Below are 15,532 nucleotides of genomic sequence, written 5' to 3' on the forward strand. Positions count from 1 at the left end.
CCTGCCTTAAGAAGGACAGCAGGAGCCTGTCCTCCGCTGAAAGTTTAAATCAGAATTTAAAAGCATGTTATGTGTGCTGTTCACAAAAACAGGAATCCACTTTTGCCTGCAGTGTGAACATAGCAAGGTAAAAACTGTAGGTAACTAGTTCAACATTCAAAAACCATTGTTGTGTTTAATATTATGTCACAAATTACAATATCAGAAGAATCACATCTTTTTAGCAAAGTGAAAACACCAAACTGAAAAAACAGACTTTTTATTATTTTGTCTCATGAGTGGCCAATCCATACAAAATCTTATTAAAAAACAATGATACAGGAAGGACTGGAGTCTTGTATAGATTATCTGGTGGATTTCCCATTCTCGTGAAGATCCATCCTGTAAACAGATAAATGAGTGAATCAATATAACAAGTTATTCATATATTAAATTCCCGTTAAAAGACAAAATAATGGATGTGCACATGGACTCCCATACAAATATGACCAAAGTCAAATCAAACCCATTCTCTTCGTTCAGGTGTTGGTATAACTCCGCCTTGTTGTTGACTGAGCTTATCCTTCCAGCAAACTCTTGGTGCTTCCTAGAGTTGGCTGCAGTAATTCTATTGGTCCACATCGTGAGAAGTGAGACTGGGCCTACATCATAATAAACAAAGAAAATAAACAAAATTATGTAGTATTATAATGGTTTCAAAAACATACTATTCATTTAAATTATACATTTGCATTTGAAGTCTAAAAAGCATTTGATAATATGCTCGAATCTTAAAAAGTATTAAAAAATAAATCAGGAGTAAAATAGATTTCAGTATTTTTATTTGTCAAATAAACAATACCAACATTGTCCTGCCTCTTATACAGATCAGTCTAAACGAAAACATCTTGAATTATCCATAGATGAAAATTGCATTTGTATGCCAACCTTTGGGTTTTTCAGGAGGCTGAATGTCCTCTGAAGTTATTCGGGGCTTCTTGTTAAGAGGCTCAGGCGAGTCAGGGGAATCCTTTATCACTTCGGACTCCTGCTCTTCCTTCTCTCGCTCTATTGACCCTTTTAGCCTAGTGGTAGGAAAAGCTCAATCAATTAACCAGGCAGAATTATAAAATAAAATGCAATAGTGTTAAACATTTAATTAAAAAAATATCTGTAATTTTTTTTGTAGCAAGATGCTTACTAACCTTTCAGATTCTTGCCAGCTCTTGTCATCTGCCTCTTTGTTGCCATTCTTCTCCAACCGGTCTTCCTTGTCTTCCCTCTTCCTTCCTCTTTTCTTTCTGTCCTCTTCCTCGGGAGGCTTGCGGCAGGCACTGATACAGTCCAGAACTCGTTGGTGTTTTTCACTTCCTCCTACATGGGTTTTCACTAGAGTTTCCAGTTCATTCCACATGATGCGGTACTGCTCGTCCCTAAAACCAAAAGGAAAGTTTCCTCAGTGAAGGGAGGTCACAACAAGAACAAGGATATTAACATTAGAATACATGGTACAGTGTTCCACAATTAATGCTGCACTTAACCTTTTGGGGCCTTTGCCCCTGGAACCAACAGTGGAGATGGGCAGAGGGTCGTTCTTCCTTTCCATTTCCACAAGATTATAGACAGTTTTCTGACAGGTTAGCACATCTTCTTCACTTAGATTTTCCTTCACTATGAGATTAGCAAGTGGAACCACCTGGAATATAACAAGATATGAAATATTGTCTGCTCTCCCTTGGGGGCAGAAACTTTTATATAAAAAGCTGGAGTGGGTAGGAGTTTTATCATCTCAGAATCTTTTTGATAACAATCCAATTCTTTCCATGTTGACGAGCCCCATGTCTGGTCAAATGGGCTCTGTTGGACTGCAGCAGTGAAGTAGAAAGTGTGTGTTTCTCACCGCCTGCATGTTGAAGATGGTAGTCTGGGAGATTATCATTGGCCAGTAGCGAGTGTAGCGCTCCAGCTGGGCTTTTGCCCTCTCCACAGGCGACTTTTCTGAGAGATCAGCAAATTGGGATTCTGGGACAGGAGTGAGACGGTTTTCCCTCATAAACTCCCCAAAGTCCTGCAGATGCAACCAGTGGAAACATGAATAACAATTTATATGCACATGAAGTTATTATGATATTAATATGAAAGATTATGATCATGTGCATTTTAATTTCTGTTAGTCATCGCTGAGAGCCTTTTTGCATGTAAGAATTTTTATGTTCCATTTATATAAAGCAGGGTCCATGAGTCTGAGACCACACTGAACATTTAATGGGGGAATTGAAGACTGAAAATTCAAAGCATTATATGACATCACAAGAAGCTCTTTGGAATGAGTGCGTTTACAGGCACACTAATACGCCGATCATAACCCGATCATGGCAATAATGTATTTTCCATAAAAATTAACACAAACACACACCAATCCAGGAACATGCTTTTGCCATCCACAAAGCAAACCGCTCTCAAATTGTGTTTTGTAGATTATATGAATGAATGCAAAAATTATATTCACAAATTAAAAAACGAATATCTGATATGTTTTCAATGTTAACATTTACAAATAAAAAGCTGTGCTTGTGAACTGGCAAATCTGTATTTGTGGATCATATGACATGCTCGAGTTGCTAGGATTTTAAATTTAGATTGTTTTGACAAATATTACACAGGTTGCCATGTTGAGGATGACTCACAAATGCACAAGAGGACTCACAAAAGGACAGCTTCTTTGGCGTGACCAACTACAGCCCGATGTGTTTTTGGCTCATTAGTGCCTCTTGTGGCCAAAATCACAGAATTAAATGCACCCTGAGATTGTCCTAGATTAGCCAAATTTTATTTAATCTAATGTTTATGTAATACATTTATGAAATTTTTGTCTCAGTCGGAACTGTTAGACAAGCTACCCATCTTTAACAAAGCAGAGCGGAGAGCCACTTCTGGGACGCGCTACAGCGTGTTTGGTGTAAACACAAGCATTGATGAGAGTGGCCGCATCAGAGCCGTAATGCACCCGGTGTAAATAAGGGGTTAGTCTGCTTTCTAGAAGTTTTTGGAAACTATCTGTCTGGCACTTGTTTTGATTTTATAGCGTGACTAAACTATTTACAAAAATAAACACCTGCATAAATTCAAGCCTTCTGCTTTTTTCGAAGGGCTAGCCTGCTCTACAAAGTTGTTACTGTAGCAGTTAGACAAGCCTGGAAGAGGTTTGTAATTTTGTAACCAGCAGCCTACAGCCAGCACCGTTAATTCAGCATCAGTTAAATTCAACTATGGCTGACAGAATAATGAAGTCCCAGCAGCCTTCTTGGAACTTTTTACGTAGCTACAGCTGCAGTGGGGCCTGTACAGGAACACACACACGGCGACACTTTGTTGCAGAAGCATAATGGTGCAAGTTGTCTGTGGACCATTCAATGATTAATGTAAAGAATCATGTCGATGCAAGTATTGAGTAATTGCATTACTAATAACACATGTACGGAATAATCGTATTATTGGCATAAACAGACAATTCCAAATTGTGCATCTCATGGTCATATAAACGCAGTCTTTGTCAAATCATGCTGGAATAATATCAGTCATCAGGTTTTGCACAAACTTGTGCAGTTTAAATGGGGGGGGGGGGACAGGACATACCAAACACTAAGATTTTCTGAAATTTGCATTTTTCAAAACAAATGACTTAACTAGTTGTCTCAGACTTTGGAACCTGCTGTATGTATGCCAGTTCACGTGACAATTGTCAAACAAAACTCTCCAACTACTCAAACATTGTGAGGTCATATAAATATGGCAAAAATGTGTGGCACAACAAATCCTCCAAAAAACTAAGCAAGGTCCGTTATTTAAGTCTGGTTTGGTGCAACAATGCCTGCGTGATATTTCTTAAACTTTTCATGAACGTTCACCTAAGACAGTTGCCACTATTCTTTTAGCTATTGGGCCCACTACAGACTTTATACCTACAGGCAAGTTGCTTTACAAAAATGGATCAGCCATATTTTGTGTTATTTTTATCTTTATTGATGTTTTGTACAAGGAAATGATGGCCTTACTGTTATGCGGTAGTCTGTGACCCGCCCCCCGCATCCCTCGCTAATAGATGGAGGGTCCTCCAGGGTGGAGCGGGTACTATTGAGGACATGCAAGAATATTTCGCCCCCATGACTGCTCAGCATGTGGCTGATGACTTTTGACCCTGACTTCCGGGGTTGTTCCAGAAGAACTGAACGTCCTGTTGGGGAAAAAAGATAAACAAGTAACTACATAGGCTCACAACTATTCTATTGTAAAGACTGTATTCATGGACAGACAAATACTGTATACTAGGGATGAGCATTTGACATGTCACTATTTGAATAATTGCAATTAATCATTATGGTGCGACCCATTTTAATTTATTTACAAAATGCTTGCCAATTAGCCTACGACACAGTATGTGCCTGGCTGTAAGCTGATACAGTGACCGGTCCACTGTTCACCAATCCAGGGCTCTCAAGTCTCATGCATTCGCAGTGAGAGTCACGCACCATTTCTCATGCAACATGAGCGAAGCTAGTTCAGGCATGGCACTCGGGCAACGCGGGTCATCCGCTCATTAACTACACCTGTGTTAGCCAGCACAAGCCCATTGGGCCACATCCAATAAGACGGCATTAAAAGGCAGCACGGATACGCACACACTCACCCCCGGTTGCTATATGATCTGTGCTGCTGCCGCCCTCCACCATACCCTTCTTCTCCCCCATGCTGTCTGTATGTTCTATCCATCAGGGGGATTATATCTCTATTGCTCCCTGCCTCATATTTCATGTATGTACGTGTCGCATCGAGGAGGCAGGGAGTGCTTCCCTTAGATCATCCAGTCCACCAAAGTCAAACCTATTTCCATGTCTATGGTTATCAATAAATGGTCAAATCTAATACGTGAGTGTCTTGACTGAACTTGTAATTCTCATGCTGAGAAGGGATAACTTGTCCCACAAACATTTATGAACGAGGCACAGGCATACAGAGATAATATTTCTGCCGAGTTGAGAGCTGTCTCAAGTTATAGGCCTACACCCAATCAGAAACAACAACCCCTCCCCCCTCCAAACATTGACAGGTATGGTAATCTCACGCCAAACTTGAGATAAAACTGGAAAGCCCTGTAAATCTACAACATAAAAATTGAAGTTGAAGTTGTGATGCTCCTTAATATTCGGTGGGTGCTCCAAAATTTTTGCTGGTGCAAATAACTTTTCAAAGTTTGGAGTTCAAGTCCATGGTTGGGAAGTGCTCCCTGGTTCTTTGCTTAACCCTCGTGCTGCCTTCGGGTCACATGACCCAAAGGTTCATAACGAACCATCGTTGTGTTTACCCAATTTTACCCAATACAAAAACAAATAAAAATAATTATCTTTTAACCTTTGCAATGTGGAGGGTCTGAGACAGCCCGACGGTTAAAAGAAAATGCTTCACTTTGTTTTTGTATGCAGTAAAGTTGGCGCAATACAACGGTGGGTCACAATGACTGATGGGTCAGAATGACCCGAAGAGAACACAAGGGTTAAATGAAATGATGGCTCAGCCGCACAGCATGGAAATGCAATAGTTGCCTTCATTCCCAGATGAAGGTGCACAATATTTACAGTGGACAGACATATATATGTCATAATACAATGACAACAGCAAAGGTAAACATAGTCCAAGCAAACTGAATAAACCTGACAGAGCATGGCCTAATGCTCCCTAAGGCCACCACTGGTCTCTTGGACCATGGTCTGGGGCTCCTCTTGTACACAGTTTCCGGTGCGCCTGCAGGATGGCCGCACTGAGGAGAGCTCCGCGAGTACCTAGCATTTTGTCTGTTATGTTAGCGTTCGTAATTTGTTTGGTACATGTTACATTGTCGCTCATTCAGTATGACAGTATGACATCAGGTTGTCACTTGGCAAGGATTATTTTACAAACTTTTATTCCACTTTCCCGAGTACGAGCTTGGACTGCAGCAGGCTGTTTGTTGTTCCGCCGCTGTGCTTACCTGCAAGGCGGAGGAAGAAGAAACGAGGCCGACGTGCTGGAGTCCTCGTCCGAACTCGGAAACCAGGGCTCCAGACTAACTTTTTGCCTTGGTGCGCCTAACTTTTTTATTTAGGTGCACCAGCACAAAATTTAGGTGCACACTCATTTTTCCTTGCGTCGCCACAATTTCAAGGTAACCTTTTTATCAAGCTCCATATACATTCATATATATTATGTAAATGATCTTAAACAAGAATAAGGTGTAGGTAAACACATTTCTATGGGCCACGGATGTAGCGGATTAAGCACAATTATACTGTATATAAAAATTATCTTTTAAGTGCTTCACTGAGCTGGCAAACTAAAACATTTTAAGCAAAATATAAAGTGCTACTGTTTAAAAGTGCTTCCCTGAACTGAGACCAAACATTTCATGGCTCAAAGTCTTATAGCGAGTCCCCCCTTGCTGTCGCATGCCCTTCAGATGGCCAACACCTGTAATTTGGCCTTCTTGCCCATCAGAAGAATAAGGATATTCTGTAAATATTAATATAAATATTTTAAATGTTAGTGTAGGTCAAATAGGAAAAGACTATAGAAGTAACAAACAAAAACAATCATTACATCAGTGTTTTTTTATTTGTAACTAGTTAATTTTCACAAACACTGAAAAGTTGTTTTGCAGTATGCAATTGATCAACTTTATAAAAAAGCAATACTTTTTTTCAGTTCATTTTGTTCTGTGAGAGAAATCCAGTGGGCTTGAACAAGTGCATCGAAATCTGGATGAATGTCTGAGGTGGATATGCGAAGGACAGCTGACAGGTGATGATCAGGGTCTGCAGCTTAACCAGCAAACCATCAGTGGCCCGCTCCCACTGAATCAGTCAAGTTCTTATTATGTCCGCGTTAGTTTTTTTCTTTAGTCCCTTAGTGCCGATACAAATTGTAATCCTTCAACACAGCGACCTGTTCTCCACAAACTAAGAACACAGCTATGACTTTGACCTCAGTAAACAGATACTTAGAAGTCCATTGTTATAAAAACTCTACATTCTGTATCAACCTTTCGTTTTTCATTTTCGAGGGCTAAGCTAACTCTCCTGTCGGTGAGGTTGCGCAAGCACACATATGTAAATAGCCTGATCACTGTAGTCTTTCAGGACTACATATTTACTACCGCTAAACACATTTATTTATTAAATGTTTTTGATTTACCTAACGCGGGCCAGATGGGACAGCCCGTGGGCCGGTTGTGGCCCGCAGGCTGTACAATGCCCAGGTCTGCCATAACTGATTCTCTGGTGCTTAGGTTGTAATTTCAATAGGTGCTTTCGACATCGACTGCAAGAAACGACCGTCAAGAGTTGCCGCTTGCAGTCGGGGAGGAGTTAAAAAACGCCTCCTTAAAGTCGGACATTCCTGCTTCTCGTGGTTTGCTGTGTTGACGTCGCCATAACTCAATCGCATCAACTCAATTAAACGTAGTCTTTCCGTTAGTGAAGAGGCAGACTAAAACCCTTTCTTCAACAAATATTTAATTAATTAAACAGTTTGGTCTGGATTTGAGCATTGGCGAAACTGAAGGTATCAGAATAAATACAAAAACACGCGTCAAAGTTGTTGTGTGTGAGTCTGGCCAATCATGAAATAGCTGTGTCGTCATTAGAATCCGTGCAGTTGCTCTTGAGAAAATGCGCTCGGCTACAAAGCCGGCAGTTCTCGAATCAATCTCACGGTACTTTGATGGTTACGTCACAGTGACCTAGCCTCGGCGGCGTCTCAAGTCGGACAAAAAGACTAACCAGAATTCACAGTTTCAAGTCAGCCGCCTGCAGGTGGCTGCATGAAGTCAGTCCATGTCGAACGCACCTATTCACACAGCACAGAGCATTGTAGGCCTACAGGAATATCTGGACCACAGCCAATCAGAGGCAAAGACCCACCCCATCATTGTCTCTGATTGATTTAGACCACGATATGATCCAACCATGAGTGTGAGTTCCTTCAAAGGAGAACAAACGCTTTGTTCGTGGAGAGGCAGCGGATGCGAGGAGGTTAGGTGCACCGGTGCGACCTAGGACAAATTTTAGTCGCACCCGTACGTCGCACTCTAGAGCCCTGGAAACGGTGCTTCAAACCTGCTTTTCCAACCATCCTACATGCTAACGTTAAGTCCATCAACAACAAAATGGATGAACTTAAAGCTTGTGTCAAATTCCAACGGGACATCAGGAACTGCTGTGTACTGGCGTTCGTCGAGACTTGGCTGTCTCCGGAGAACATATACCGCCAGGACAGGACAGCTGATTCAGGCAAGTGCAGGGGCGGAGGGGTCTGTGTTATGGTTAACTTTCTATGGGCCACGGATGTAGCGGTACTAGCATCTCACTGCTCTCCGGTCCTTGAGCTGCTAACTGTAAAATCAGACCCTTCTATCTGCCTCAGGAGTTCACTGCGGTCGTCATGAGTGCAGTCTACATTCCCCCCAGGCAGATAAGGCCGCTGCTTTGGATGTCCTGCTATTGGGAAGGCTGATCACACCTCCATTCTTCTCCTCCCCGCATATAAACAAAAGCTAAAAGAGGTCAGACCGGTTGCGAGGTCAGTTCACCTATGGAGTAACGCGAGTGTGGCGACCCTCCAGGACTGCTTTGACACCACTGACTGGCTGATGTTTAGAGAGGCAGCAGATGGGGACATTAATGAATACACGGACACCGTTTCCAGCAACATTCAACACTGCATCGATGACATTGTCCCCAAGAAGGCGATCCAGTCAGAAGCCCAGGGCTCTACGCTAATGTTTTCACCAAGGAGTACATGTGCTCCTAAATGAATTTTTTTTGGAGCAAACAAAGAAATTCAGGAGCACAGTGTTTTTTGTATTCGTTGTTTTTGTATTTGTTTTTAACGAACAAGTTTTAACAATTTACTTTATTAGTCAGTGCATTAATTAAGGTTGATAATCCCGAAAAAAATAAACGCAATATCCCAATCAACGCATGTAAAATCAAAGCAGTTTAACCGAAAACACAAAGCTTGCATTAACTATAGATGTCCCTGCCAAAGCTGATATCAAACTTGCGTCCCTGAACTGTTATATAGTGGGTTAAGCGAGGGGAGTTTCTATAGCTTAATAGTGCATTGTGCGCAACACGCTTGGAAGAAGGGATATGAATAGGGGCCTGTGCCCCAGTACAGTTTTATGTCTAACAACGCCACTGACTTAACAGTTAATGCTAGTCAACTAGCAACTTTCACTCTGATAGAACTAGAACAAATAGTTTAAGAAACATGTATATAGTTATAGTTAATATTTTCTTAAAATACTGGGACATTATAGACTATGTAAGCACGCCACGGATTAAAAGGCTTGGTAGTCAAAGCTAGGTAGACCCAGAGCCATATAAAAAGAGAGTTGGGACACTTCCATAGACTTCCATTGTAATCGAAGGCAGAAGTAAAGCGTCATTTGCGACATAGTCCCAAACATTGTATTTTGCAACGTTCAACCCCATTCATGTTCAGTGTTACGAATCAAGTTAGCTATTTTGAAAATAATGCAGTAATTTGATCAATTTACCAGCTAACTTGCTTCATCACACTGTACATGAATGGCGTAAAAGTTTGTGAAAGACCCAGAGAAACACAAATATCCGACGAGGCAAAATCCCGGACAATTTTGGAATCCCTGCCGGACGCATTTTTTAGGTCTCGAAAAGAAGACGTCTGGTCACCCAAATTTTAGCGTATATAGCCAGCTTTACTTAAAGTTTATTGTAAGATATAACTTGTTAGATTCTAAATGCACATCTGATTAGAGCTAGCAACAATGAATTGCAGATTGAAGGGTCCCCAATCGTCCAGCTAGCTGTTGACGCTCGGCAGGAATTTCAGGTCCACTCACTAAAAACAAACTTGACCCTCTCACTGGACATATTGCATAATAAAATGTTTTATTGAATGCAATTGGTTGCCTTGTATATTCTGTTCTATTTACCAAACTCCTTTCTTGTCTTAAATTGAGCTGGTGTGAGCTACAATATGGTACCTAGCATAGCCATTTCTAGCTCTGCTTCACAATTGCTGCCTAGTGTTATACGTTAATGTAATACATAAATGTTAATAAAGTATCAGACATATACATAATACAACACACCAGTAACCAATTGACGTGTTAATATACCGAAAATGTTAGTAAATCGAGATGCTGCTACTGTCTGTCCCGTTGAAACCATTCAAACAGGTTGCCAGCAGTGTTTTTTTTGCGAGCTACTTGAACCAAGTGATAACGTGTCGGCGAGATCAAAGAGTGTTGTAACTTTTTATATGGCTCTGGCCTATTGGTTGCGAATCGTCACTCGCGCGTCATTATGCTATGTTCACATCGTGCAATCGCGACTCTGTGACTTGCTTTCCATGTGAAATCAATGGTATGCTTCACTTCATCGCGCTGTTGTTCTGTGTATTGACAAAAACCCGTCACTCGCGCACTGTGCTCGTAAATAATTTTTCAAGTTCGCACATACCTATTTCTAGGCGCAAATGTGAGTGAAATACTCGCACTGTAGAGCCCTGAAGCCCTGGGTTGATGCCGCTGTCCAGGCCAACCTGAGAGCCCGGTCTGTCGCCTTTAACTCTGGGGACCCTGATCGGTACAAAAAGGCCAGATACGACCTTCTTAAAGGCCATCAAAGCAGCGAAAAGGGCTTACAGGACCATGGTGGAGTCCAGCTACCATGGCTCTGACCCCAAGCACATGTGGAGTGGAGTTACAGACTACAAAGGAAGAGGCTACAGTGAGACCCAGTCCTCTGTCCTACTGCCAGACGAGTTGAAGGCCTTCTACGCTCGCTTTGAGAGGGACAGTGACCCCCCTGTAGTGGAGCTACCTGAAGGCCTAGCCAGTGGTGTGCCTACACTAACTGTAGCTGAGGTGAGGCATTGCTTAAAAAGATCAACCCTCGCAAGGCACCTGGCCCAGACGGCATATCAGGTAGGGCCCTCAGGGGCTGCGCTGACCAGCTAGCAGGGGTCTTCAGTGACATCTTCAACCTCTCCCTCAGCCTGTCTGTACTCCCGACCTGCTTCAAGAGGACCACCATTGTCCCTGTGCCCAAGAACACCAAGGTCACCTGCATGAATGACTATCGCCCGATAGCACTGATCTCTGTCATCATGAAGTGCTTCGAGTGGCTAGTCAAATCATTCATCTGCTCCTTGCTGCCTCACACCCTGCACCCTATGCAGTTTGCATTCCGGTCCAACAGGTCTACAGACGATACCATCGCCCTGACCATGCACACAGCTCTCTCCCACCTGGACAAAGGAATACGTATGTGAGGATGCTGTTCATTGACTACAGCTCAGCATTCAACACCATCACCCCCTCGAGACTTGTCTCCAAGCACCTCCCTATGCAAGTGGATCTTCCACTTCCTGACGGGGAGGCCCCAGGTGGTGAGAATCGGTGACCACACCTCATCCGTACTGATCACCAACACAGCCCTCTCCTGTTCTCCTTGTTCACTCACGACTGTGCAGCAACGCACAGCTCCAACCTCCTTGTTAAATCTGCTGACGACACAACCATCGTGGGCCTCATCTCTGACAGTGACGAGTCAGCCTACAGAGAGGAGGTTGATACCCTGACATCATGGTGTCAGGACAATAACCTCTCTCTCAACATCAGCAAGACTAAGGAGATTGTGGACTATAGGAGGCTGCAGGAAGAGGATCATGCACCCCTACACATCAACGGATCCGAAGTGGAGGTGGTCAGCTGCTTCAGGGGTGAACATCAGCAATGATCTCACCTGGTCTGCTCACACAGACAAGGTCGTCAAAGCGGCCCGGAAACACCTCTTCATCTTCTTGAGGAGACTGCCCAGAGGAAAATAAAACTAGCAAAGAGCTCTCAAAAATGTCTCATGCATTTCTCGTAGACAAGAATGAGGTATGTATGAAACCAAAACGAGATCATGGCTTATTTCTCCTGTTTCTCATGTTTTTCTCCTGAGAAAAAGCCTCACAAAATCTCAAATTAGTCTCCTTTTGGGTTTCATAATAGATCTCATCAAGCTCTGAAATAAGTCTCAGATTTTCTCAAGTTGTGTGCCTCTTTTTGATCTCAGGCAGAGATATCAGGGAGCTCTCTTTATAATCTCAATCTATTCACATCCTAGTCTCATTCATGCATCTCATGCTGAGCTCAGACACAACAACCAAAGAGCTCTCCACAAGCACTCTCTGAATTCTCATCCAGATTTATTGTTTTCTTTAAAAATTAACTCAACTTGCCCATTGTAATGTCGTTTATATGCTTGTCCATGCCGAAAAACAAATTCCCATGACATTTTAAACAGATGTTTTGATATTTACATGGCGAAAATTGGGGTTAACAATGCAGACAAAAGCAAATTTAACAATATGTTTTCACTGGATATTTCAAAATCAATAATCTATCAATATTACTTGTACTTGAATAGGACAAATAGAAAACAGGAATAGGAATAGGAACAGTAGAGAGGATAACCACACTGTAAAGAAAATCCGTAATTTTAACAGTGAAAGGTAGTAAAGTAGCAACAGTAAAAAAAACTGTTAATTATAAAACATGAAATAACTGTTGAATTAACAGATAAGTACTGTTAATGTAAATACAAGAAAGTTTGCTAACTTTTGCATTATTGCTTTGTAAAAACTACAACTGTTTTACCGTGAAAACAACGGTAAAGTAGGCCTACACAAAAACCCAAAATGGTAAATCACTGTGTTTAGCCTACTACAGATGCATGCGGTTAGAACTGTTTTTACCCTTTTGTTTTTTCACAATACATCACAATGATATGCTCAACAAGAACATGTGTGTAATAGCAATTTTACGCCAGCACAAAAAATGCTGGTTAAATATACACTGAAAACAATTAGACTGGCCTGGATTGGATTAAACTAAGCATCTTTTGTGTATTTTACACAATTGTTTCATTTTCTTTAGCAAAATGTGATCGCATTGTGTAGAATGCAGAAAGTGTAGGCCTACATGAAATTATTTAGGTCATTTTGTGATAAAGTGAATCAATCAAGTAACCTATCAGCTTTCAAATTGTCTCGCGATAGCCGTGCAATCGCGCATTGCGCGCAAATCACTCACTCAACGGTTCAGTCATCACTCACTCCATGGCTCAACTCAGTGGAAGAAATTTGTCGTTTATCTATCCATGTGTTTCCAGCCATCACTCATCTCAACTATGTAAGTATGCATGGCTAACAATAGCTACCTGGTGATTTGGGGTTTGACTTTCACAATTTTCTAAATAAATAAGTTAATGTTAGCATTAGGATTACCTTTGGCTATCACATGCAAGGCAACTAGCTACGAACCTTCGTCCACCATCTTAGATAGCCGACACAGCATGAGACTAGCTTGCTATAATTTACATGCTAGTGACACTATATTGTGTCAAACCTGGGAACCGAGTAGGTTTGTCTGAACTTGTGTAATACTTTTGTGTGTTAGCCCCCTTAACTTAGCTATGTGGGGGTGCCCACATGAAACTGGCGGGCCAACTGAGCGTATGTGCATGGCATGGGTCTCCGACCATGTGGAGCCCACATAACTCTCCGACCACGCGATGTGACTTTCCTACAAATACATACCAAAGACAGTCTAAATCCAAATTTTCAGCTTTCATGTGCTTATTTAGTTGTATAAAAACGACCTCAAATCAGCAACATTAGCAATTTGAGCGGCAAGCTTGAAATTATTGCTAGGCGATGCCGGATATGATGATAAGAATTCGATCTACTGTAAAATCAATTAGATGGTCGAACACTCATGCACCCCAGTTGAGGGGGGAATTGCAGTGCTATAGTCAAAGTTAGCAACCACGTTTTAAACCGACATAACAAAATGCTACAAATGAAAGTACATTATTATTACCAAACGCTTTCTGTTATTACATTTACGTTTTTGTGTGACGTTGCCGCCTCAGAGTGGTTGGAGACTAACGTCGTTCCACGAAATATATTTATGAGAAACCCTGCTCTAGAACTTAGGCTACACAATGTATTAATTGCATGCATGATACAAGTGTTTTTCTGTTGCAGCAGATTTACATTTTCTCACTACATTGTCACCTGGCGTCAGCTCTGTAACCGTGGGCTCAAGTTTTTGTGGTGAGTATTACATGAAGTTGCAATTGCCATTATTGTTGTATGGACTGTTTATGTCAAGACCGTTGATGGAGGTTCTTTCGGTCTCAGACATTCACTTGCATGTATTTCAAAAACACAAAACCTACTGCTGTGAAAAACATCTGATCCTGGTAATCATGAGTTCATAATTACGATGGTGTATTCTGTCTGTTATTTTGACTATTTTGGTTCTTGGAGTGGTATTTTTATAGCAAAGTTTTAAGATTGGAGTTAACTAGTGTTGCACAGTAAACCTGTACTAAAAAGAGACACTTTTACATAGCTTCAGTGTTCCTGTGCATGCATGGGAGACTCTGACAGAACACCTTCTCTGTAGCACTCCATCCAGTCCAGAACCCGGGGTCCTGAAGTCTCGACTTTTACGATACTCAAACAATGCAATGTTAATATACCTCTCTGATCTAACGAGTCTGACTAGCTGTCGTGACCTCTCAGGTGGGCTTTGGCTACAATGGAGAGCTGGAGAGATGGTTGTTCTGCTAGGTTCTCCTGTCTCTGCACAGGAACTGCAGCTCTTTTGCAGTGATCGTCAAGGAGCCTAATGACGAATTATGGTCAGAATTATGTAGGCCCATGCTTAACCCCTTCACCAAGTTTCATACAAATCGAGCTGGTAGTTTTTGCGTAATCCTGTTCACACACATACAGACCGACATTCAAACACACACATGGGAGAGAAAACATTACCTTCCGCCCTGCAACGGTTTTGTCTGGGGGTGATTAAACCAAAAAAAGTCCTACACAGCTTCCTTTTTGGGACTGAGGCCATTGTACAACAGGTCAAGGTACAGCGTAGCGTTAGCATGCCAAGTTGATGCCTTCTCTGCGGAGTGCAGACTGCTTTGCTCTCGCGAGTCACATGATCAAATCGCAGCCGTTGCCATGTTTTAACATATCGCAATATTATTGCAAATGCGATTAGTTGTTGAGCCCTAAAGGGGGGGGGGGGGGGGGGGGGGGTGTTTTGTGTGTGATCAGGGCAAAAACTGGACATTGACTATTTCCCTGGTAACAATTAAGTCAGGATTTTCCACACCATGGTTACAGTATGCAAGGGGAATTTATCTTAAATTTGTGCTTTCTTTTATTCTTGCAGCCTACATCATGCGCTGTGGAACTCTCGGCGGATGGACACCTGTGGAGAAGGCCAGGGTCAAAAAAGCCTTCATCAACAAATGCCGTCTGAGGGTCGAAAATACACAGATATTAGGAGTGGAACGATGCATGTATTCGTATTAAACCGTACGGTATGGGCATCATGGTTCGGTGCATGAAATTACACGGAGAATACATGGTATAAAAATGAATACAACTTAATTTAAACTTA

At 42.0% G+C, this 15,532-nt stretch overlaps 1 protein-coding gene across 4 annotated transcripts in view; it reads right to left on the reverse strand.

Moving 5' to 3' along the window:
- Positions 1-243: 243 nt before the first annotated feature.
- The window catches only part of ints13 (integrator complex subunit 13), a 53,160-nt gene continuing 37,871 nt past the window's right edge, over positions 244-15,532 (reverse strand). For 2 of the 4 annotated variants that reach the window (XM_062482861.1, XM_062482862.1), the window contains 7 exons: positions 4,035-4,213; positions 1,880-2,047; positions 1,521-1,675; positions 1,185-1,412; positions 928-1,064; positions 506-641; positions 244-381 (listed from right to left, as the gene is read on the reverse strand). In XM_062482861.1, coding sequence (XP_062338845.1) covers positions 345-381; positions 506-641; positions 928-1,064; positions 1,185-1,412; positions 1,521-1,675; positions 1,880-2,047; positions 4,035-4,213 — 1,040 coding nt within the window. In that variant the 3' untranslated portion in view covers positions 244-344. Of the gene's footprint in view, positions 642-927; positions 1,065-1,184; positions 1,413-1,520; positions 1,676-1,879; positions 2,048-4,034; positions 4,214-15,532 lie in introns of all 4 variants that reach the window. The other 2 variants (XM_062482859.1, XM_062482860.1) reach the window with 1 other exon arrangement.

Source organism: Osmerus eperlanus, chromosome 17, assembly GCF_963692335.1.
Source record: "Osmerus eperlanus chromosome 17, fOsmEpe2.1, whole genome shotgun sequence".
Lineage (NCBI taxonomy): Eukaryota > Metazoa > Chordata > Actinopteri > Osmeriformes > Osmeridae > Osmerus > Osmerus eperlanus.